We start from the raw sequence: 23730 nt of genomic DNA, 5'->3' as shown, positions 1-23730 counted from the left end.
GGATTTGCTCTGGGAACAGAAGAGGTGGGCAATCTGATTAGGGGGAGAAATATCTTCCCCCAAGCTGGCTCAATTACCTCTGAATGGTTTTCTAATTGACTTAGCGCTTCTCTGTGAGCACTTAGCTAGGTCAAACGCCTGCCGTCGAGCGAAGCGGCTGGTGGGCTTGATATATGACGTATTCATTTCCAATTCCCAAATGGAACAGAGGAAGTGAGTTTTGATGGCAGAAGCCGGGACGTTTGTGGAGGAGGGGGTGCTGCAAAAACAAGAGAAGGAAGACTCAGTTTAGCTGGTTTTGAGCCCAGTTTTAAAACAAAGGGTATTATCAGGTAGGATTCAATCATACAAGAACAGGCTGCGTCAAACTAGTGGTCTGCCTAACTTAATCTTGTTTACACTGACTGGTGGGACGTGGGTGGCACTGTGGGTTAAACCAGAAGGTTGGCAGTTCGAATCCCCGCAACGGGGTGAGCTCCCGTTGCTCGGTCCCTGTTCCTGCCAACCTAGCAGTTCGAAAGCACATCAAAGTGCAAGTAGATAAATAGGTACCACTCCGGTGGGAAGGTAAACTGTGTTTCCGTGTGCTGCTCTGGTTCACCAGAAGCGGCTTAGTCATGCTGGCCACATGACCCAGAAGCTGTATGCCAGCTCCCTCGGCCAATAAAGCGAGATGAGCACCGCAACCCCAGAGTCGGCCACGACTGGACTTAATGGCCAGGGGTCTCTTACGCTGACTGGCAGCAACTCTTTAGAGTTCCAGGCAAGGGAGATCATGCTATGTTGGTAGACAGAAGCAGTGGGCCTTTGTGTACCAACTACTGTGAACAACAGGTGAGGAGAGCCCTGCTGCACTCAGGCATTGCTTGTGGGCTTCCCAAAAGAGGCTTTGGGTTGACCACTGTTGAGAACACGATGCTAGATTAGATACGCCTTTGGTCTGATCCAGCAACGCCGGCATATAGCCAGGTCTGGCAGGTTGTAGGTCTGCAATGGCTCAGTTCCTCCCTGCTCCTCTCATTTTATCAGGAATTTCGTAGGGCTGTTTTTGTACCCTGAGAAGAACGAATTCCACCGGTCTTGTGGTCAAAATGAGACTCCTCTCCCGACACCTTCAGGACCGACTCGATTTATTGTGCCAGGGGCCACAGGAGAATGAAGCTGCCTTTTATCAGATGCAGAGAAGACCATCCTGAGAAAACGGGACAGGAAAGGAGCTCCTGAACCCTCAGAGATGGATGGGCGCTTTGGAGTCTGCGGGCGAGGAGGCTTGAGTGCAGGAATCGGTGATGCTGCAGTCCGTCGTCGGAGTTCCCTCTTGGAGCTTGGGCATCTGGCCGGATGTGGGAGAAGGAACAAGCCATTAGTAGTGTTATAAGAATCCTAAGGCCTCAAATATAAATTAAATGTTCATAAATGTACAAGGCGAACACATACAGAAGTATATAAACCACATGTCTGAAATAGTACAGGAGAGCAATCCTGAAGCCATGTTGACTCTCCCGGTGACCTCAAATATTCCTCTGCAAGGAGGAAGGAAATGGGGAAACCCTTCCAATTGTCTTTTCAGTTATAAATCCTGTCTTAAGAGCGTATTTGTGTATGAATAGGGTGAGCCTGTGACCTGGAACTCGGAAACTAAAGTATTACCCATCACAAAAGAATGGCCAGACTGCCCAGGTAATGCAATCAGTGACCATTATCAGGTATCCTGGCAGACAGGATTTCTGTTGTAGACCGCTGCCTTCTGTGATGTATGTATGATGTGGTTTTTTAGGGGGGGGTCTTGGGCTAGGAGGGGGAAAGTGTGTCTTATAGAGCAAAAAAGACAGTATATATAAGGGCTTGCACACCATCGTTCAGGGTTCTCCCTCCTGCGTGTGGTGAGTGGGGACCCTGTTGCAACAGTTTAAGAAAGATCAGGCTTACTAGCCGCTTTGCTTCACAATATTCTCTAGATGGCCTCTGTTATTTTCTCCTACCGATAGGGAACCCACTTGAGGACTCTATACAGGCTTTTGGATACCCCATAAGGGAAAAGGAGCAGTTTTTTCTTATAAAAGTTCCAAGACTGATCAGAGTCCCAACCCAGCCAGAGGCCACCTAGAGACTGAAGACTGGTCGGCAGGGAGGTGGGTAAAGCACTGCTTTGCTCACCCCACCCCCTCAATGGTTCAGCCTGACCTACACTCGCAGGAAAGCAAGATGATGGAACAGACTGTTCCATTTTAGGTGCATGGAGGACTCTTAGCACAAACGATGAAAAAGGCCTTGGGGCTCTTTGGCGCAGGGAGGGGTGTAATATAAATAGGTGGGGGGTTTTTAATCAGAATTATAGAGTTGGAAGGGACCTGAATTATCATCTCGTCCAACCCCTTGCAATACAGGAAGTGGAACCAATGGCAGGCAGAGACACCAGACTGGTTGTAAGAAAGGAGGCAGGCAGGTCGTGGGGCTGGCTGAGACCGGACTGAGGTTGGTGGGGCAGTGCCCCATTTCCCTTCTAATGGACCAGCCTCCAGGGCTCTTTCCTCTGTGCACTGAGCAACATTCAGGTGCATTTGGATAGCCCATCGTTGAATGTCGCTTGGCCAACAAGCTGGTGTGAGAAAGAGCCCCAGTTCTGCCAAGGTGAGAGGGGCGCTCTTTGAGAACTCCTGCCCCTCTCGACTGCCCCAGGGTTGGCAGAGCTCCCCAGGGAATTTGCCACAGAGCATGGGCATTTTGGGTCTAGGATCACGGATGGCCTGAGCCCCATCTGTTCCATCCATTCAGGGGCACCCTCCCTGCTACCTGGTCAAACTTCCGGGCACTGTAGACTTCATTCTTGTTCATGAAGGTCAGCAAGATCCAGTCGCAGAGGAAGGAGCCCTATAGGAGGAGGAGAGTGATCAATCAACACCAGAGCAGGAAAAGTCTTTTTTAATTTTATTTTTTAATTGAATGAAGCAAGAGAGAGGAGGCCACGGTCCACAATACTCACCACTCCCACTGACGTCAGCGCCGTGGCCAGATTAATGATTGTGGGGATAAGGCTGAACTTCCCTGCCTAAGGGGAGAAAGGGACAGAATCACTATTAGCCCTGCTTGCAGTGACCTTGAAGAATTTAACTGATGTGACAGTATGTCTGGTTTGGATGACAATTTTGACTGTGCGACGCATTTTATTCTGCTTCTACTCTGTTTTGTGCATTTTGTCCTTTGTAGTGGCTTTGGCTAGTCAAAGTAAATAAATAAATGATAATGACAATAGTGCTTTTGACATGTCTGGAACATGTCCTTGAACCAGGGTCATGCTGCTGGCTTACCTGGATGGCAGGTGAGGGACAGGTGAGCATGGAGGAGTGCCCACAAACCTCCCGCAGAATGTAGTCTACTGTAAAGGTAAAGGTACCCCTGGGACGGTTAAGTCCAGTCAAAGGCAACTATGGGGTCCTGGCGCTCATCTCGCTTTCAGGCTGAAGGAGCCGGCGTTTGTCCACAGACAGCTTTCCAGGTCTTGTGGCCAGCGTGAATAAACCACTTCTGGTGCAACAGAGCACAGTGATAGAAACCATAGCGCATGGAAACACCGTTTACCTTCCCGCCGCAGTGGTACCTATTTATCTACTTGCATTAGCATGCTTTCAAGCTGGGACAGAGCAACGGGAGCTCACCCCGTCGCGGGGATTCAAACCACCGACCTTCTGATCGGCAAGCCCAAGAGGCTCCGTGGTTTAGACCACAGCCATCCCTGATGTAACATAGAGATGTACCTGTTGCACCTCTCTTGTACCTGCCAACCTCACCTTTCACCCCAACCTTTACTGGCATGTGATTCCTGAAGCTTGCCCGTAAGGGAAGACTGCCCTTAGCCTGAAAACAGTTCCTCCAGCCCCGCCCCCCCAAGCCCTACTTCGAAAACTACTTTTGCAATTCAGCGCCTGCATCCCGGTAGCCGAGCCCCATGTCTTGTCGGAACTTGCGTACGACTGAGCTACTCCTCCGCGGACATGTCCTCCAACGGTGATTAACGACGTAAGCCTTTGATGAGGCTCCAGGCACTTTCCCATTACACAAAGTATCCATACAGCCGCAGAAGGACGAGAAATATATAAGCTACATCGCTATGTTTATTTCTAACTACGCAGACAGAAAAGAATATACATCCTCTCTCTGTGAGAGACAATGAACCAACTGCTACAAAGAAACAGGAAACCAGTAACATCAACTTCTGTCTCCCGTGAGCCTTCCAACAGTCTGGAATGTAAACAGAGTCTTGTGACTCCAAAAACTGCACAGTGGCATAAACAGAAATCTAACATGTCCCTCCTATAGCAAGCATCTCTGTCCCTTACCTGCCCGTGCACAATCACATCGATGCGGATGCCGTAAGCCTTGATCAAGGTGCGGGTGCTCTTGCCCCTGTGCTTGTAGTACTTGGCAAACCTGGGGGTCAAAAGCAAGGGGTGTGAGCTAGGCTGGCTGCTGCCATAAAATGCCCAGAACCTTGGCAAAGAGAAACCTGGCCCTCCTGCATGGCTGCATTGGCAGCAAGCAAGGCTGTTGAGAAAATACTTACTTCCCCCACCTAAACATACACCGCCTGGTAGAAAATGTTGGGAGCTTAAAAGGTCACTATTATAATGGTGAGTGCTGCTCCACTCACTCATTGGCTGAACGCCTGTGATGTCACAGAATGTATGTGTACTCTTCCCTCCCCCGGCCACACCCCTCACTAGAATGAGCCTTTGAACTCTGATCATGCCTCTTGCTTCTGTGGATGGAGGACTGATAGGGAGCTGGAGAAACAAGCCTACTCCCCCCACTTTTGGCCCTGGCCCTGGCATGTTCCCCCCACCCACCCAGAAGGGAATGTGACCCTCAAGCTGAAGAAGGTCCCCCACTCCCCAGAGCTATGTGTCTTAATGTCAGCAGATCGGGGCTGGGAAGAGGGGCTCCAGGCCTTGGATGGTGTGGAACCTGCAACACCCTTTGCAAAAGAAAAACCCTCCCTTGCACGCAGGTCAGCTCAAGCTACATGACCCCCTCTTCCTTCTACTGCTTACATCATAGCTCTGGCTGCCATGAGATGTGGGAATGGCTGCTATTGGTGGTGGTGGGGCTTTGAAAGGGGATCAGACAAATTTGAAGGAGGAATAGGAAGGTCAATCTGATTAGCGCATGGGTAGGCAAACTAAGGCCCAGGGGCCGGAACCAGCCCAATCGCCTTCTAAATCTGGCCCGCAGACGGTCCAGGAACCAGCATGTTTTTACATGAGTAGAATGTGTCCTTTTATTCAAAATGCATCTCTGGGTTATTTGTGGGGCATAGAAGAGGAGGAGGAAGAGTTTGGATTTGATATCCTGCTTTATCACTACCCTAAGGAGTCTCAAAGCAGCTAACAATCTCCTTTTCCCTTCCTCCCCTACAACAAACACTCTGTGAGGTGAGTGGGGCTGAGAGACTTCAGAGAAGTAGCCCAAGGTCACCCAGCAGCTGCATGTGGAGGAGCAGGGAAACGAACCTAGTTCACCAGATTACAAGTCCACTGCTCTCAACTACTACACCACACTGGCTCTCATTCATATTTTTTCCCCAAAATATAGTTGGGCCCCCACATGGTCTGAGGGACAGTGGACAGGGCCCCCTGCTGAAACAGTTTGCTGCCCCCTGGTTTAGCATGGTGGCCACATGGAAGCAACAGCACTGTGGGAGAACTATGGCTTTCATGCGCTGCTTGTGGGCATCCTGGAGGCATCTGATTGGCGACTGGAACAAACTGGGTACTAAATTCCAGCTCCACGGCTAAGGGGTTGCCCTGCGGAGTTATCTCTACGCGGATCAGTGTGGAACAAGAGGCTGCTCTGATCACCTTCGGGCAGCTAAATGTCTTGTGTTGGCTCTGGCCCCGTACAAGCGAGCCAGGAGATGCACAAACACACAAATGCACCAGTGGCATCTGGTCAGTGGACCAGGGGGATTAGACTAGTCCCCCAAATGTTCCAGGTAAATTAGTGTATTAAAGCCTGGTGCCCTCTTCCCGGAGCCCAGGAAGCTTCTGCCCTCCCCAATCGCCATTGCATGCTGGCACCTCTGGCCCTACGAAAAGTTTCACCACACACCACTGAAATGCACCAATACATCCCACCAACACAAACAATACAAGTATTATAAGAATTCTAAGGTCCCAGATACAAAATAAATGCTCACAAATGTACAGTGGTACCTCGGGTTACAGACACTTCAGGTTACAGACTCCGCTAATCCAGAAATAGTAACTTTGCTTCAGGATGAGAACAGAAATTGTGTGGCAGCGGGAGGCCCCATGAGCTAAAGTAGTGCTTCAGGTTAAGAACAGTTTCCGGTTAAGAACGGACCTCCAGAACGAATTAAGTTCTTAACCTGAGGTCCCACTGTACAAGGCAAACACATACATAAATATATAAACCACGTGTCTGAAATAGTACAGGAGAGAAATCCTGAAGCCATTTTGACTCTCCCAAATTGACCTCCAATATTTCTCTGCAAGGAGGAAGGAAATGGGAAAGCCTCTCCACTGTCTTTTGCTTACCTGTCTCAAGGGTGTATTTGTGTATGAATAGAGTGAGCCTGTGACCTGGAACTCCGGAACTAAAGTTTTAACCACCACACAAGAAAGGCCAGGCTGCCCAGGTAAAGCAATCAGTGGCCATTGTCAGGTATGCTGGCAGACAGGATTTCTGCTGTAGACAGCCTCTTGTGATGTATTTCTGCTGTAGACAGCCTCCTTCTGTGATGTATGTATGATGTATTGGGGGGTGGTCTTGGGCTACAGGGTGGGCGATTTCAGAAGTCTATATAAGGGCTTACGCACCAATGTTCTGGGTTCCTCCTCCCTCCTGCGTGTGGTGAGTGTGGACCCTGTTGTTCCTTGAATAAAGATCTGGCTTACTAGCCGCTCTGCTTCTCAATATAGTTGGCCTCTGTTATTTTCTCCTACCGATAGGGAACCCACTTAAGGACTCTATATGGGCTCTTGGATACCCCAGAAGGGAAAAGAAACAGCTTTTTCTTGTAACACAAGTAAGGGATCCTCCTTTGCCAAGATAGCAAAACAGCTGGAGCCTTTCCTTCCAGAATAAGGATGTGCTGTTACCTGTAATTGTATCCAGAGGAGGCCTGGGCCCACTTGGGGTCCAGCCTGCGGAAGGAATAGCGGGGGTTGCACATCGTATCCGGCAGGTCCAGGTTGCAATTCCAGTTAATGATCACCCCAATCACGCCGCCCTGCCGAGGGAAAGCGGGGTCAGCAAAGGGAGAGGACCTCTTTCCAAACACCTAGACCCAGAATTTGGGAGAAGTTTGAAGGGATAATGAAAACTGGGCTACTCAACAGAAACCTGGGACTCTCGATGGAGTGACTGGAAGTCATAATAGAAGTTGTGCTGTGAGAAATTAATGTATTTTTTGGTAATTTGTATCATCCTTTGTTGTTGTTTTTCCTTTGTTGACTGTTTTTTCTTTCTTTCCAATCAATAAAGCAATTAAAAAAAAAGAAAAGAAAGTGGAGGTGCGAGTTTGCAGAAAGGGATCATAAAATGCAATTTGATGATAGTACTCTTGGCTCAGGCCAACAACCTGCCTTTTCCCATCTTCCTGCTCTCCTCCCATGGGCCAAACAGAAGCACATTTGGGCAGCCCAGGAGCAGGACCCAAATTGAACAGCATCCTCCCACTTTGCGGTTCACAGCAGCTGGTATTTAAAGGCATGGTGCTTCTGTCAATGGAGGTAGTGCACAGCCAGGGTAACTGGGAGCTGGTGAGAGCCTTTTATCCTCCATGAATTTGTCCAATCCTCTTTTAAAGCCATCCAAGTTGGGGACCATTGCTGCCTCCTGTGGCAGTGAGTTCCACAGTTTAACACAGTGCAGCACGGTGAAGTTCTTTCTTTTATCTGTCCTGATTTTCCAACATTCAGCTTCATCAGGTGTCCACGAATTCTGGTGTTATGAGAGAGAGAAACTTTTCTCTGTCCGCTCTCTCCAAGTGGTGCGTAATTTTATCAGATTCCATCATGTCGCTTCTTACCTTTTCTCTAAACTAAAACGTCCCAAAGGCTGCAGACTTTCCTTGCACAGGAGTTGCTCCAAGCTCTTGATCGTTTTGGTTGAAACATCTCCAACTCAGATTAAATCAAATAAACAAGGAATATTTGGTGTTATGGTGGAGGGGATGCCAGGAAACAGGGAATTATGTTCACATGTGGTGGGGTGTAAATATGTATAATTTTTTGGCAAAGGGTGTTTAAGGAGATAACAGAAATCACTGGGTTAAAGCTGACCAAAAGTCTAGAGGTAGCATTCTCATCAATTTACGACGGAGTGGAAGGTTCACAGGTTACGAAGGACTTGCTCCCAAATTTATTGGCAGCTGCACAAATTATTATAGCTAGGAAGTAGAAGGGGCAAGCAAAATATAATATACTGTTGTTGTTGTTGTTGTTGTTGTTGTTGTTGTTAATACCCCACCATCTGGCAGGGTTTCCCCAGCCACTCTGGGCAGCTCCCAACAGGTTAAAAACAGAATAAAACATCACACATTAAAAAACTTCCCTAAAGAGGGTTGCCTTCAGAGGTCTTCTAAAAGTCAGATAGTTGTTTATTTCCTTGACATCTGATGGGAGGGCATTCCACAGGGCATTCCACCACCAAGAAGGCCCTTCTTCCTCTAAAATGGAAAGGTGGTATAAAGAGGTGTGGGATATAGCTATTAGTGAAAAATTAACATGTGCCATTAAGGTAAGATGGGGAATATGCCAGAGAAATGATTTTGAGGAGATACGGAGGGTGTTTGTAGAATTTGTACTGTTAAAATGGAAAAGGGCCAAATGGGTGGCACTGTGGGTTAAACCACAGAGACTAGGGCTTGCCAGTCAGAAGGTTGGCGGTTCAAATCCCCACAACGGAGTGAGCTCCCGTTGCTCGGTCCCTACTCCTGCCCACCTAGCAGTTCGAAAGCACATCAATGTGCAAGTAGATAAGTAGGTACCGCTCTGGCAGGAAGGTAAACGGCATTTCCGTGCGCTGCTCTGTTTTGCCAAAAGCGGCTTAGTCATGCTGGCCACATGACCCAGAAGCTGTACGCCGGCTCCCTCAGCGAGATGAGTAAAGCAACCCCAGAGTTGGTCACGACTGAACCTAATGGTCAGGGGTCCCTTTACCTTTTACCGCAAGAGGTGTTGAAATTTTGGGAGGTCAGATGGTAACAATGGAATGGTCTCGGTGGTGGGGTGCACTTTCTTTCTTTCTTTCTTTCTTTCTTTCTTTCTTTCTTTCTTTCTTTCTTTCTTTCTTATATTGTCAAAAAAGAAAAAGAAAGAAACTTCTCCAACTCTACAGTATCCATGTTGAGGAGAGGTGACTAGAATGGCACACCATATTCCAAGCACAGCTGCTCCATAGATTTGTATGGTGGCCTTAGGATATCGGCAGTTTCCATTTCAATCCTGTTGATACAGAATCTACTGCCCCTCACACCCTGGCAGCATTTGTTTATTGCATTTATATCCCACCTTTTTCACCCCAGGGAGCTCAAAGTGGCATATGTGGTTCTCTTCCTCCTCATTTAACCCCCACAGCAACCCTGCAAGGCTGAGAGCAAGCTACTGGGAAAGGGCCACAGCTCTTCTGTCTTGCATGCAGGAGGTCCCAGGTTCAGTCCCCAGCATCTCCAGTAGGGTTGGGAGAGACTCCCCTGCCTGAAATCCTGGCAAGCTGCTGCCAGTCAGTGTAGACAATATGGAGCTAGATGGACCAAAGGTCTGGCTCGCTATAAGGCAGCTTCTCATGTGCCTACGACTGGCCCAAGGTCGCACCTAGAGAGTTTCACAGCCAAGTAGGGATTTGAACCCTGCTCTCCCAGGCGATTGTCCAGCACTCTAACCACTAGGCCACACTGACTCTCTGCCCCACTTCATTAGTCCGCTGGTCAATGAAATCCTTGCTCGGGTAAGTAAGAGTGTGGAGTCCATCTAGCTGAAGAGCTAATCCCACGGGGATTAGGAGCAGCCGGGATGGCTGAGAGATGAGCTTCACTGAAGCAACCGATAATATACCCTCTATCCCAGGAGAGCGATGAGAGTCAATTGGGGCTGATTGATATGAAGAGAAAGGCAATTAGAGGGCGGCCAGCTACCCGGAATTGGCAACCTGAGGGAGGTTGTGGGCATCCCACAAATTGGCGGGGGTTGTGGAGCAGGAAGCATCAGGCTGGAGCTTCCGAAGGGGGCAAACTTGCCAAGTTGCCAGAAGATATGACGATGGGCAAATCCGTCAATTTCTGTTTCTCTCAGTGTGAGAATTTTTCCAAACTTAAGTTCAGTTCTCCGTGTTTTCAAACGGGTTTGTGATTTATGAAAATCCATCAGCATTTTAATGTGATTCCTGCCCCCCTCCTATTATATATACTGATTATATATATATTATATATACTGATCCTGCCCCTGACAAAAGCAACACAACTTGCTTTCGGTACTGAGTTTGTTCCCAGTCACTCCTTTGATTGCATTTGGCACTGTTCAAGTTCAGTGCCGAATGCAAGCCTCCAAGCTCGGAGGCGCGAGGCGTCGGGTGAATGACAGGTGAGCAGCATGTTGCCAAGAGTCTCCTCAAACCCGAAGCCGTCCTTGTTATTATGTACAGCACTGGCCCCAGCACTGCATCTCTCCTCTGCAAAATCATCTTCCCTTTTAAAGAGATCATTTGAAGAAGAAGAAGAAGAGGAGGAGGAGGAGGAGGAGGAGTTTGGATTTGATATCCCGCTTTATCACTACCCGAAGGAGTCTCAAGGCGGCTAACATTCTCCTTTCCCTTCCTCCCCCACAACAAACACTCTGTGAGGTGAGTGGGGCTGAAGGACTTCAGAGAAGTGTGACTGGCCCAAGGTCACCCAGCAGCTGCAGGTGGAGGAGCGGGGAAGCGAACCCGGTTCACCAGATTACGAGTCCACCGCTCTTAACCACTACACCACACTGGCGAGTGGCCTTCACTAACCGCTTGCTCATGAAAGAACATTCCACCAGGAAGGCCTGGCTGGAAAGAAGGCACCCCTGATGCAATAGCGGAAGGGTAGCTCAGTGGCAGAGCACCTGCTTGGCATGCAGAAGGTCCCAGGTTCAATCCCTGCCAGCATCTCCTAGTAGGAAAGACTCCTGGAACCCTGGAGAATCATTGGAAGGACCAGGGATCTATTTGAATACTAATCTACATGTTTAGTTCAGCACTACAGTGGTACCTTGGCTCTCAAACTTAATCCGTTCCGGAAGCCCATTCCAAAACCAAAGCATTCCAAAACCAAAGCGCGCTTTCCCATAGAAAGTAATGCAAAACGGATTCATCCGTTCCAGACTTTTAAAAACAACCCCTAAAACAGCAATTGAACATGAATTTTACTATCTAACGGGACCATTGATCCATAAAGTGAAAGCAATAAACAATGTACTGCAGTCACACACATCAGTCAGTTAGTAACTGAACTGGGTTCCACACAGTCACAAAAACAAAACAAAAAAAGAGACACAAAAACAAAATAAGTAGCAAAAACAGACAGACCTCAATGTAACACTCAAAATGGAAGTGTAACACTCAAAATGGAGTACATTCAGCTTCCGAAAAAAGTTCGCAAACCAGAGCACTTACTTCCGGATTTGCAGTGTTTGGGTTCCAAGTTGTTTGAGTACCATGGCATTTGAGAACCAAGGTACCACTGTAAAATATTGGGGGGCCCATGTAAGCCCCACTATGGATGTAGCCAAGGGGGAGGCAGGTGGGCAGCTGCAATACAAATCAATACAAATCTGAGGTTGTGAACCAAGGTACCACTGTTTTTTTCTTACAATCATAAGGACTAGAAACCTAACTTCTCTTTCAGGGTACATACAACATGTTCTTTGCATGCAGAAGGTCCAACATTCCATTCCCAGCAGCACCTCTAGGTAGGCTTGGGAGATACTGCCTGCCTGAAACCCTGGAGAGACACGGTGGCCGGCCAGTTCTGAACCAGATGGACCTGACTTTCTGCAAAGCAGCTTCCTACATTCCTACACGACCTTTACCTTTTCAGCCAGCTGGGTGAAGTTCTCTCCCGCTTGCTCCACAATGAAGCCCAGCTTGAAGATGGGGCAGTACAGGCCTGTGGTTTCGTTGAAGGTGCAGCTCTTCAGGTAGCTGTCGTCGTTGTCCTTGACGTTCCCTCTGGAGAGAAGACGGAACAAGGATCAGGAGCAAAAACTCTCCTCCTGTGTGCTGCCGGACTTTTTCTGGCACAGCAAAAGTGCATCAGAAAAAGCCAAGTTGACACACATGGACAAATCTGCTGTCGGACATCATTCTGCATGCATCGCAGTCACCGGGCAGGTCAAGATTTTGGAAACCAGTTTGGGAACTTCCCTCCAAGGGCCTAGGACCAACCCTACCTGGATGCGCTGGTGCTCTTACTTGGTAAACCGGAAGCGAGGGAAATGGATGTTGTTCTTGATGAGGATAGTGAACTCTGGGGCCATCTTTGACAAGTTCTCACTAGGAAGCAAAGATGTCTGCTGTTAAAGTCAAGGTAGAAAAGATCTCTCTCACACAAACACACACACAAGCATACACATATACAGTGGTACCTCGGGTTAAGAACTTAATTCATTCTGGAGGTCCGTTCTTAACCTGAAACTGTTCTTAACCTGAGGCACCACTTTCGCTAATGGGGCCTCCTGCTGCCGCTGTGCTGCCACCGCACGATTTCTGTTCTCATCCTGAAGCAAAGTTCTCAACCAAAAATAGAGGTACTATTTCTGGGTTAGCAGAGTCTGTAACCCGAAGCATCTGTAACCTGAAGCGTCTGTAACCTGAGGTACCACTGTACCACTTTTCCTGAAAGACCTACATTGGCTCCCAACACATTTCTGAGCACAATTCAAAGTGTTGGTGCTGACCTTTAAAGCCCTAAACGGCCTCGGTCCAGTGTACCTGAAGGAGCGTCTCCACCCCCATTGTTCAATCACTGAGGTCCAGCTCCGAGGGCCTTCTGGTGGTTCCCTCACTGCAAGAAGTGAAGTTACAGGGAACTAGGCAGAGGACCAATGGTAGTGGCGCCCGCCCTCCCATCAGATGTCAAGGAAATAAACAACTATTTGACTTTCAGAAAACATCTGAAGTACAGCAGTGGAGAAAGCTGCTCGGCACCTGGGGCGGCGTGCCTAGGGTGGGGCGAAACCGCCCATAGGGGCAGGGCACAACACAGGGCCTCTGGAGTCTGCCTGCCTCCTCCCACTCAGCTGCCCTACAGCTAGTGGGGAGGCAGCGGGCGGACCATTTGGGCAGCGCAGATCCTGCGTGCGCCTAAGCCACTGTCTCTCCCAGGAGAGAGGCGTGGCTCGGGTGCACTGCAGGCCCTGTGGTGAGTGCCACCTGGCATTTTGTCACCCCCCCCCCTGTGGTGACACCCAGGGCGACCCACACCTACCGCACCCCCTTCCTCCGGCCCTGCTGAAGGCAGCCCTGTTTAGGGAAGTTTTTAGTGTTTGATGTTTTATTGCGCTTTTAATTCAATTAGGAGCTGCCCAGAGTGGCTGGGGAAACCCAGCCAAATGAGCAGAGTATAAATTATTATTATTATTATTATTATTATTATTATTATTATTATTATTATTATTATCTCTGTTTATCTCCATGTCCCTCCTTACCTGACAGATGCTGCGTCCTCCACAGGGCACCAAGCTCTAATCTCACAGGTTTTCATGCTGTAGTTATAGGAGATACAGTGCCCTGTCTTCTCTCCTATAAGGAATGAAAGAACAGGGGCACAGGTGAAAGCTAGTCACCCCACAATCCCATTTTTTGAGCCTGATGGGGTGTTGTCACGTCAATATTGCCAGGAGGGATGGCATCTGGGGGAACGGTGTCTGCACTAGAAAGCCTTCCCCAACCTGGTAAATGCTGGATGTTTTGAACTACAACTCCCAGCAGCCCCAGTCAGGGCAGCTGTGCCCCCATCAGCCGTAGTGTCATGCAGCTGCGGAGACTGGAGCTGATGGGAACTGTAGTTCCAAATGGCTGTGCTGACTGGGGCTAATAGGAGGTCTAGTCACAAATGATGTTGCTGGCTGGGGCTGATGGGAGTTGTAGTCTCAAATGATGCTGCTGGCTGGGGTTAGTAGGAGTTGTAGTTCACGAACATCTGGAAGGTATAAGATTGGGAAGTTTGTAGTTGTGGGTCCCAAGACATGGTCTGGAGAGGCACTACCTTGCTGAATGTCTAAACCTGCTCAGTGCCTGGATGGGTGGCCACCTGGGAATTGCATGCACACCTGGGGAAAACCCAAGGTTCCACAACAGGTGAAAAGCAGAGTACAGATGCAAGAAAAGAAATAAATGGCTAAAAACCCAGGAGAGAGCCAAGCCAGGGATTTCACAACTCGCTAGCTTAGAGCCTGAGTTACGCCAGTTCCTGTCACGAGACAACCCCATTGCTCACCATTGCCCAGCATATCCATCTCTCCTGCATGGCAGTCCCTGTCGGAGCGGCACAGAGCCCTCACGTTCTGCAAAAGGTGGACAAGAGAGGGTAGTTAGTGTGGGATATGATACATAAGTAGCAGTCAAGTACAACATTCCTTGTTTTCCTAGAGTGGACATGCGGGGGAATGTTTGGTTCAGCCAGTCGAAAACTTCCTGTTTCCTCCTGGCTGGGACATACTTCCTTTGCATGTGACTAGAGGTGGGTGTGCCTGTTGTCTTTGTCCATGGAGTTTTCTTGGCAGGGATACTGGAGTGGCTTGCTGGTTCCTGCTCCAGGTCGATCATGTTTGGTCAAAACTCTCCACTATGACCTGTCCATCTTGGGTGCCCTGCACGGCATACCTCATAGCTTCTCTGAGTTATTTAAGCCCCTTTGCCACAGCAAGGCAGCTGGGAAAGACTGAGGGCACAAGGAGAAGGGGACGGCAGAGGACGAGATGGTTGGACAGTGTTCTCGAAGCTACCAGCATGAGCTTGACCAAACTGCAGGAGGCATTGGAAGACAGGAGTGCCTGGCGTGCTCTGGTCCATGGGGTCACGAAGAGCCGGACACGACTAAATGACTAAACAACAACAAGAGGTGGGTGTGACCTTACCTGTCCAGGTACCAAAGGGCAGGGCACGTTGCACACACACACTCTTTGACTTCCTCCGTCGTTAGAGCAGCTTTTTAGCTAGAGACGCTCTGTTGGCTTCCAGCCAACACTGGGATTATCCCCATTTGGGATAGATCCATATGTATATGCTTTGTAACTAAGTCTGCCTTCAGGGATCCAACTGTGAACTGATGTGAGTAAACAACTTTTATATACTTTACACAAGATTGTGGTGTGTTTATTCTTTTAAGAGAGATATAAGGGAACTTACCAGGAACCTAACAGTGAGAGGCTTACACAAGCCTGCAACCAGTTATCCGCTGTGCGTTTAAAAGGGGGATGTGAAACTCTGCAAAGTAAAGAAACTTGCTAGGGCAAGTTAGGAAGGATATTAATAAGCAATAAATCCTCTCCTGCCTCCTTGAATATTCCCACAGTTAGAAGCACAGCAAGATCCACAGTTCCTGGGCCACAACATCTGCCTCAACAGGATGGTTCGTAGCGCCTCTTTTGATGACTGGGCAAACTTTTGAGATAAAGGAATCGGGAAGCGGATAGCCAATCAGGGTTGTGAAATATTTAGAACAGCCAATTCCTACCTCGGGGCAGGTGTTCTGAGTCTGTGAGGAGGTGACTTGGACGCGGGTGATGATGCTGAAAACACTGCCTCCCTGCAGACAAGACGGAGAGTTAGAGGTGTTACGCGAATTTTTATGATGATGGTGGGGTTGCCCCTCCAGCGCACAGTGTGCACCCACCCACCCTTTATCCACGCACACAATGTCTCCTCAAAGCAACACATAACGCACGACACCACGCCATTCTAATTTCATTTGACTCAAGGAAAGGAATAGCTACCAAGGGGAAACTTGGGAAATGAGTAAAGACAGCCATAGTCCCTGAAACCTGGGGTCATGTACGCAGCAGCCCCAGGACAAGAGAGAATTGCTGGCATCCTGGCAAATGGGTGCCAGACAGGTAGTCATCCCATGGAAAAATAGCAAACCATCCAGGAATGGATTAGCTCTCAGTCCGGACAAAGAAGTGCGATTACCTGGCCTGGAAAACCAGGAACTTGTAAATATTTCCATTGCATCACTCAATGGGTGTATGGTGGAGGGCAAGGGAGGGTTAGAGGCAAACCTGATAAACCAGTTTCTGCCAGATGACCCTTCCCTGTTTGTGACATATGTATGATGTATCTGTGATGTATGCATGATGCTTCACCAAAGGTGTTTGTGGGAAAAGCACCCAACCAATCGGCCTCGTGAGAATCCTGGGCACTTTTAGGACATGAGAAGAGAACCTGGCTGCTGGATCAGGCTAAAGGGGGGGGGGGCAGTGTCCCGCTAGCCGATAATCCAGTTCTCACAGTGACCAATCAGATACTTCAGTGTTGGGCCGGCTCCAGACATTTTGGAACCTGAGGCAAACCACAAAATGGGTGTCCCTTTCCCACCAGGTAAGAAGAGGTGAGTGAGGATCTACAAAGGGGGAATAAAGATACAGTTAGGATTTGTTGCCCCTGTGGATTCTGCCACCTGAGGCAATCACCTCAACTTGCCTCATGGTTGGGCTGGCCCTGCCTCAGTGAAAAGCCTGCAAGCAGGACCTAAGTACACAGCACTCTCCCTATTTGAGTTACCCAGTAAACATAATTGAGTCTCTCCCCCCCCCAAAAAAAAGGGTTCTGGAGTCCCCCTCCCCTCCAAAAAAGAATGGTTCTGGAGGCAGATCATTTGTTCCATTTTTGCCCCAAAGGCTCTACACGATGTCCCTGTGACGTTAACACATGAGAGTGCTGGAGGTGAAATAGTTAAACAGGTTACCCAATCAGAACCCAGGGGGTGGAGTCAGAGGGACTATAAAACCAGCTCTGGGAGGGGCGAAGGAAGGAGTTCATTGGGAGGTGGGTGGTTGGTTGGAGTGGGAGTGAATTGGGATAGAGTCTGTGGGTAGGTTGAGTTAGTGTAGCAAAATAAGCTGAGTCAGTAACAGTTAGAGGCTAGGAAGACAAGTAAATATCTGAGAGGTGGTTTAGTGAGTAAGAGCAGGTAGTGGAAGTTATAGGTCTGGATAGGCACCCCATGATTGTAATGGACCGATACCATTTATGAAACCACACACTTGTTAAACTGCAATAAATAAACAGAAGTTTATGTTCCAATTTAACCCTGGCTGGACTCAGTATTGTACCAGGTAGGGCCTGGGTGGTGGCAGCGAGAAATAAAGTGGTGGCACAGGGATCAATAGACGGTGAAACGTCCGGGGACCCTGTGTGATCGCCACAGTCCAACACAGGTTTTTATGACATGGCATTGTTGGAGACCTTATCATCGGGGAGAACGATTGTGGTGCCCTGCAGAGGTTGGGTTTCCCAGCATGCATCAGTCCCAGCCAGCATAGCCTGTGGCCACATCAGGAATCATGGGAGTTGTAGTCCAGAACCATCTGGAGGCATAGGAGCCAACTCCTTGGGGTACCTTCACACACACACACCCAATATAATAGTTGAGGGTGCTGGGCCACCCCAAGTTACTGGGCATTGCCATTCAAATGGTGTGTGTTTGTCATGTCATGTGATTGATTATGCAGCCCCCCCAAAAAAATATTCTATTCAAGTTTGTACCCCTGACAGGAGGACACCCATTTGTCTCTTTTTGCCTCCCACAATCCAGAGGCGACATCCCTGTGCTTCTTCCGCCACTGAGTTTAGGTGTGTGTTCCTGTCTGCAGAGGGCGCTCTTGTGTGCTCACCTCTGGAGGCTTCACATATTCCTCCACATCCCAGACCTTGTGCTGAGAGCGACTGACACCCTTCACTTTAGTGATGACGGAGCTTTCTGGGCCCGACTCGCTCTCCTGGTAGCCCTTCTGGATGATAAACACGTACCTGTTGAGAAACCAGAAGAGCCTTGTTGCACCTTTGTTATAAGAATTCTAAGGTCCCAGATATAAAATAAATGCTCATAAACGTACAAGGCAAACACATACATAAGTATATAAACCACATGTCTGAAATAGTACAGGAGAACAATCCTGAAGCCATTTTGACTCGTCAATATTTCTCTGAAGGGGGAAGGAAATGGGAAAACCTCTCCACTGTCTTTTGCTTACCTGTCCTAAGGGCATATTTGTATATGCATACAGTGAGCCTTTGGAGTGGATTCAGGAGCTAAAGTATTTACCATCACACAAGAATGGTCAGGCTGCCCAGGTAAAGCAATCAGTGACCATTGTCAGGTATCCTGGCAGATAGGATTTCTGCTGTAGACCGCCTCCTGTGATGTATTTCTGCTGTAGACCGCCTCCTTCATATGATGTATGTATGATGTTTTTTGGGGTGGTCTTGGGCAATTTCAAAAGTCTATACAGTGGTACCTCTGGTTACGTACTTAATTTGTTCTGGAGGTGTGTTCTTAACCTGAAACTGTTCTTAACCTGAAGCACCACTTTAGCTAATGGGGCCTCCCGCTGCTGCCGCGCTACTGCTGCCCGATTTCTGTTCTCATCCTGAAGCAAAGTTCTTAACCCGAGGTAATATTTCTGGGTTAGCGGAGTCTGTGACCTGAAGAGTATGTAACCAGAGGTACCACTGTATAAGGGCTTGCACACCGTTGTTCGAGGTTCTCTCTCCCTCCTGCGTGTGGTGAGTGGGGACCCTGTTCCAACAGTTTAATAAAGATCAGGCTTACTAGCCGCTTTGCTTCTTAATATTCTCTGGTTGGCCTCTGTTACTTTCTCCTACCGATAGGGAACCCACTTAAGGACTCTATAACAGGCTCCTGGATACCCCATAAGGGAAAAGGAGCAGTTTTTTCCTAGAACACCTGAAAGACTAAAACCTTGTATTAACAACATAAGGACAGCCTGGTGGGTCAGGTCACTGGCCCACCTAGTCCAGCCTCCTGCTCTCACAGTGGCCGCCGAGATGCCTGGGGGAAACCCCACAAGGAGGACCTGAGCATAAGAGCAACATTTCCCCCGCCTGTGGTTCCCAGCAACTGGGATTCAGAAGCACTGCTGCCTCCAGCTGTGGAGACAGAGCATAGCTATCATTGCTCACAGCCATCGATAGCCCTCTCCTCCCTGAATTTGTCCAATCCTCCAGTTGGTGGCCATTGCTGCCTCCTGTGGCAGTGAGTTCCAAAGTTGAACTCTGCATTGTGTGAAGCACTTCATTTTATCTCTCCAGAATCTTCCAACAAAGGGGATGTCCACTAGTTCTAGTGTTCTGAGAGAGGGAGGAAATATTCTCTCTATCCATCCTCTCCATCAGATGTCAAGGAAATGAACAACTATCTGACTTTTAGAAGACATCTGAAGGCAGCCCTGTTTAGGGATGTTTTTAAAGTTTGATGTTTTATCGTGTTTTTAAAATTCTGTTGGGAGCTGCCCAGAGTGGCTGGGGAAACCCAGCCAGATGGTGGGGTATGATGATGATGATGATGATGAAGAAGAAGAAGAAGAAGAAGAAGAAGAAGAAGAAGAAGCAGCCATGCATAATTTTTAAAAACTTCTACCATGTGGCCACTTACTTGCCTGCTCTCTAAACTAAAAAGTCACAAACGCTATAACCTCTCCTCGTCTGTAGTCAGTCCATCATCCCCTTGATCTCTTCGATTCTACTTTTCCAATTCTACAATATCCTTTCTAAGGTGTGGTGACCAGAACTGTACGCTAAATGTGGTCACACACCATCAATTTGTATCAATGGGGCTTTTTTATCCCATTCCAGTACCTCTCAGGAGGGCGCCGTTGCCATTACAGTGGTAATAATAATAATAATACAGTGGTACCTCGGCTTAAGAACTTAATTCGTTCTGGATGTCCGTTCTTAACCTGAAACTGTTCTTAACCTGAAGCACCACTTTAGCTAATGGGGCCTCCCACTGCTGCCGTGCCGCTGGAGCACGATCTCATCCTGAAGCAAAGTTCTTAACCCGAGGTACTATTTCTGGGTTTGCGGAGTCTGTAACCTGAAGCATTTGTAACCTGAAGCATCTGTAACCCGAGGTACCACTGTATAAGAGAACAAGGGAGGCATTCATGGTGAGTTCCGGCCCCTCTATTTCTAGAAAAATAGCACTGATTATGATACTGACAGATTTATTTTCGATTCCTTTCCGAATTATCTGTAGCATGGGCTTTGCCCTTTTCACAGCAAAACTACACACTAGGTTGACATATTCCCCAAGATATCTGGTACAATCCCAAACTCTTGCCCCCGGTCCGTCGCTGCCAGTTCAGATCCCATAAGCGTCTATATGAAATTAAGATTATTATTTTTTGCCCTGACTTTACATTTGCTGACACTGAATTGTATTTGCCATTTTACTGCCCGTTCGCTCAGTTTGGAGAGAGGTCCTTTTTTGTGCTCTCAGCAATCTCTCTTTCTTCTAACAACTTTGAACAATTTAGTAACATCAGCAAACGCCCCCACCTCACTGCTCACCCCTAATTCTAGATAATCGATGAACAAGTTAAAAAGCAAATATAGGAGCCCACTAAGCAAGACAACCAAAAGTCCCTCCCCACGCAAAATGCACAGGGCTCACTTCCCACATTTATAAGAAAGTTAACAGAAAATATATTTTCCCATCACTGGCCACCCCATTCAGTTCTGATCCTAGAACTGTAGAGTTGAAAAGGACCCTGAGAATCTTCTAGCCAAATCGTCTGCAATGCAAGAATATGCAGCTGGGATCAAACATACAACCTTGGTGTTATGGCACCTAGTGCTTTTTTCGGGGGGGGGGGACGCAGGGGTACGCATACCCCACACATTTTGTGAATCTTTGTACTTTTGTCCATTTACTGTATTTATTTACCCCAATTTGAACTATCAAATTGTGATTTTCTGGAGTCAAAATGAGAGGAGCACCCCTAAACATTTTTTTTTTTGGGGGGGAGCACTGTCGACACCAACTGAGCTCTATCCAAATGCTCAGTTCTGAGTCTCAAAAAAAAAGTCACCGGATTGCAACACTTCCCATAGACAGCCCAGACTTACCAGATGAAATAGACCAGGATGAGGAGCTGAACAAGTCTATAGATGACCCCAAGGTTCCTGTTCTTCACCACAATCACCTTGGGAGTCTCGTAGTTCCAGAACTCCCAGAAATAATCCAGGCACCCCATCATGTATTTCCCCCCAGGGTTGGAAGCGTGGGGGTGGGAATGGGGGCACACTCCAGGCAAACAGCAGCACACAAACCCCCTGAGGTCTTCTTCTGAGGAGGTGTGATAGTGATGATGTGGATCTAGCACTCCCTGCTGCAACCGTATAGTGTTTCACTCCATCAGGCTCTGCTCACCGTGTCCCAGTAAGAACCACCCCATCCTCAGTTTCCACATTCTGGTCCACGCCAGGGAGACCACCTCCTCCCTGCTTGCTCCTTTTGCATGGACCAAATCACATCTGCCTGGAGGCTCCTTTGGAGCAAGACAATAGACTCTCATCCCTGTGGCCGTGGCGCCCTCTGTGGCCAGAGAGCAACAGTGCGCCTCTGAGCCAGCATCTCATCCATCTCTCGAAGGTGGTGCATACACTAGAGGAGTCTCAACAAAAAATAATATTTAGAATATACTGGACTGTTGGGAAAGAATCATTCTGCACTGAAACATGTTTGTACTTTTAAGAACAGTTTGTGTGAGCTCTGGGCTGATTGGGTACAGCTGGCCGTGACGACAAAAGGAAAAAAGCTGCAGTTTGAACTCTGCCTGCAGGAAAAACACCCACAAGCTTTGCTGTTTGTTGTTTTGAAATAAAACCTTTATTTAGTTTGGTTTTACACCGGTCTCATGGTGTCACAGTCTTCTGTCATCTGCCACCAGTGGAAAATCCCCCTCTAACGCTACGCCCCCACTACGTTTGTTTAAAAAAAGGGCTATCTAAGGTGTCTATCTCTTGGAGATGCAATAGGGATAATGATTCTCTAAAACATATGTTTTTTCATTGTCCCATACTGAAAGATTTTTGGCAGAAGGTAACTCCACAGAGCCTAGGCCTTGCTGATCAGAAGGTCGGCGGTTCGAATCCCCGCAACGTGGTGAGCTCCCGTTGCTCGGTCCCTGCTCCTGCCAACCTAGCAGTTCGAAAGCACGTCAAAGTGCAAGTAGATAAATAGGTACTGCTCTGGCAGGAAGGTAAACAGCGTTTCCGTGCGCTGCTGTGGTTCGCCAGAAGCGGCTTAGTCAAGCTGGCACATGACCCGAAAGCTGTCTGTGGAAAATGCCGGCTCCCTCCACCTATAGAGTGAGATGAGCGCACAACCCCAGAGTTGTCTGTGACTGGACCTTATATTCAGGGGTACCTTTTTCTTTACCTTTTAACTGAAACTCTCAACAGAACTATATGGAACAACCTTATGTTTACAGAGCAAAAGGTCCTCTTGAATTACATACCCAGCGGGGTGCAAAGAGGCAAGTGGCATCAGGGGACCTTACTTATTGGAACTTACAGAAGGACAACACAAGTGGACTCTCCGTGCCCTTACCACAGCAAAAAGACTGATACTGATGAATTGGAAAAATAAAAATGTGGCTCCCTTCTAAGATTGGATTAAAGATTTATACCAGGCATGTCCAACAGGGGGCGAACAGCGGCCTCTTGAGCACTTGGACTGCCAGGGTGAAACAGGTGCAAAACTCCAGCACCCTGTCGCCTACAACTTCACTGCCTACAACTTTATTAACATCTATCTACAACTCCACTAGCACATCTCGGTATTGTGAATAACACCGAACTTACCTTTTGTTGGTATCTTCATGAACTTATCTAAAAGACTGAGTTAAGCATTTGAAAAATCTATTGAAACCGGACATTATAAGTTCATTTTAGGCTGGGTAGTTCGCAAGTCTCTGTGGCTTTGTTTAATGTTTTGTATTTTTCTCAGAAGGTTGATGACAAGCTCCCTGCTTCCTTGATAAGGTGGCAGACACAAAGGGGAGTCCTCTTCCTGTCTGGTTCTCAGAAAACAGCAGCTGGGCTGGTAACCACAGCGCTCTTGACTCTTGCTAATCCTGAGTCACCAAGGTGGCAAAATCGTTGAGAGATCTGTCCCGCTCCCTTTTCCATCTTAGAATCATAGAACTGTAGAGTTGGAAGGGACCACAAGGGCCATCTAGTCCCCCTTCAATGCAAGAACATTTTGCCTAATGTGGCGCTCAAGCCCAGTAAGCTCTGTGGCTGAATGAGGATTCGAACCCAGGTCTCCGTAGCAGAAGTACAACTAACAGTCTTTGCCAACCTGGTGGCCTCCAGTTGTTGCAGGCTACCATCTGACCCGGGCATCAAACACCATATTGACAATGCACATCTCCAACTCCCCCCCCAATGAATCTTGGGAACTGTAGTTTGCCCCTCACAGAACTACAGTTCCCAGCACTCTTGACAAACTACGGTTCTCATGGGTCTATGGAGATGGGGGAATGCTCTTTAAATGTATATACCCATCCCATGTCAGCTACCACACCCATAATTTCAGTGTGATCACCCCAATGCCCTAAAATGACTCACTGGGACCAACGACGTTGCCACATTTGACAGCTGTGCAAACCACAAAAAAATCTTTGTCAGCAGGAAGAGCAGCAATCAGACAAGTCA

General features: G+C 48.2%; 1 protein-coding gene across 2 annotated transcripts; it reads right to left on the bottom strand.

Annotated features, from left to right (window-relative positions):
* Positions 1-1113: 1113 nt before the first annotated feature.
* On the bottom strand, positions 1114-21266 carry P2RX2 (purinergic receptor P2X 2; the record flags this gene model as incomplete). 2 transcript variants are annotated; one of them, XM_083717477.1, is made up of 12 exons in its annotated part: positions 1114-1333; positions 2794-2871; positions 2984-3049; positions 4338-4428; positions 7119-7249; positions 12075-12213; positions 12457-12537; positions 13692-13785; positions 14483-14549; positions 15722-15793; positions 17880-18015; positions 21136-21266. In XM_083717477.1, the coding sequence occupies 12 exons, from the start codon at positions 21264-21266 to the stop codon at positions 1229-1231; spliced, it is 1191 nt and encodes a 396-aa protein (XP_083573603.1). In that variant the 3' UTR covers positions 1114-1228. The 2 variants fall into 2 exon arrangements, with proteins under 2 accessions (XP_083573603.1, XP_083573604.1); XM_083717478.1 differs by lacking the exons at positions 17880-18015; positions 21136-21266 and adding an exon at positions 16177-16312.
* Positions 21267-23730: the final 2464 nt, after the last annotated feature.

Source organism: Podarcis gaigeae, assembly GCF_964106915.1.
Source record: "Podarcis gaigeae genome assembly, chromosome: 16".
In the NCBI taxonomy this organism is placed as follows: Eukaryota; Metazoa; Chordata; class Lepidosauria; order Squamata; family Lacertidae; genus Podarcis; species Podarcis gaigeae.
The sequence above is the reverse complement of the archived record's forward strand: the minus strand, read 5'-3'. Positions and strand labels throughout refer to the sequence as shown.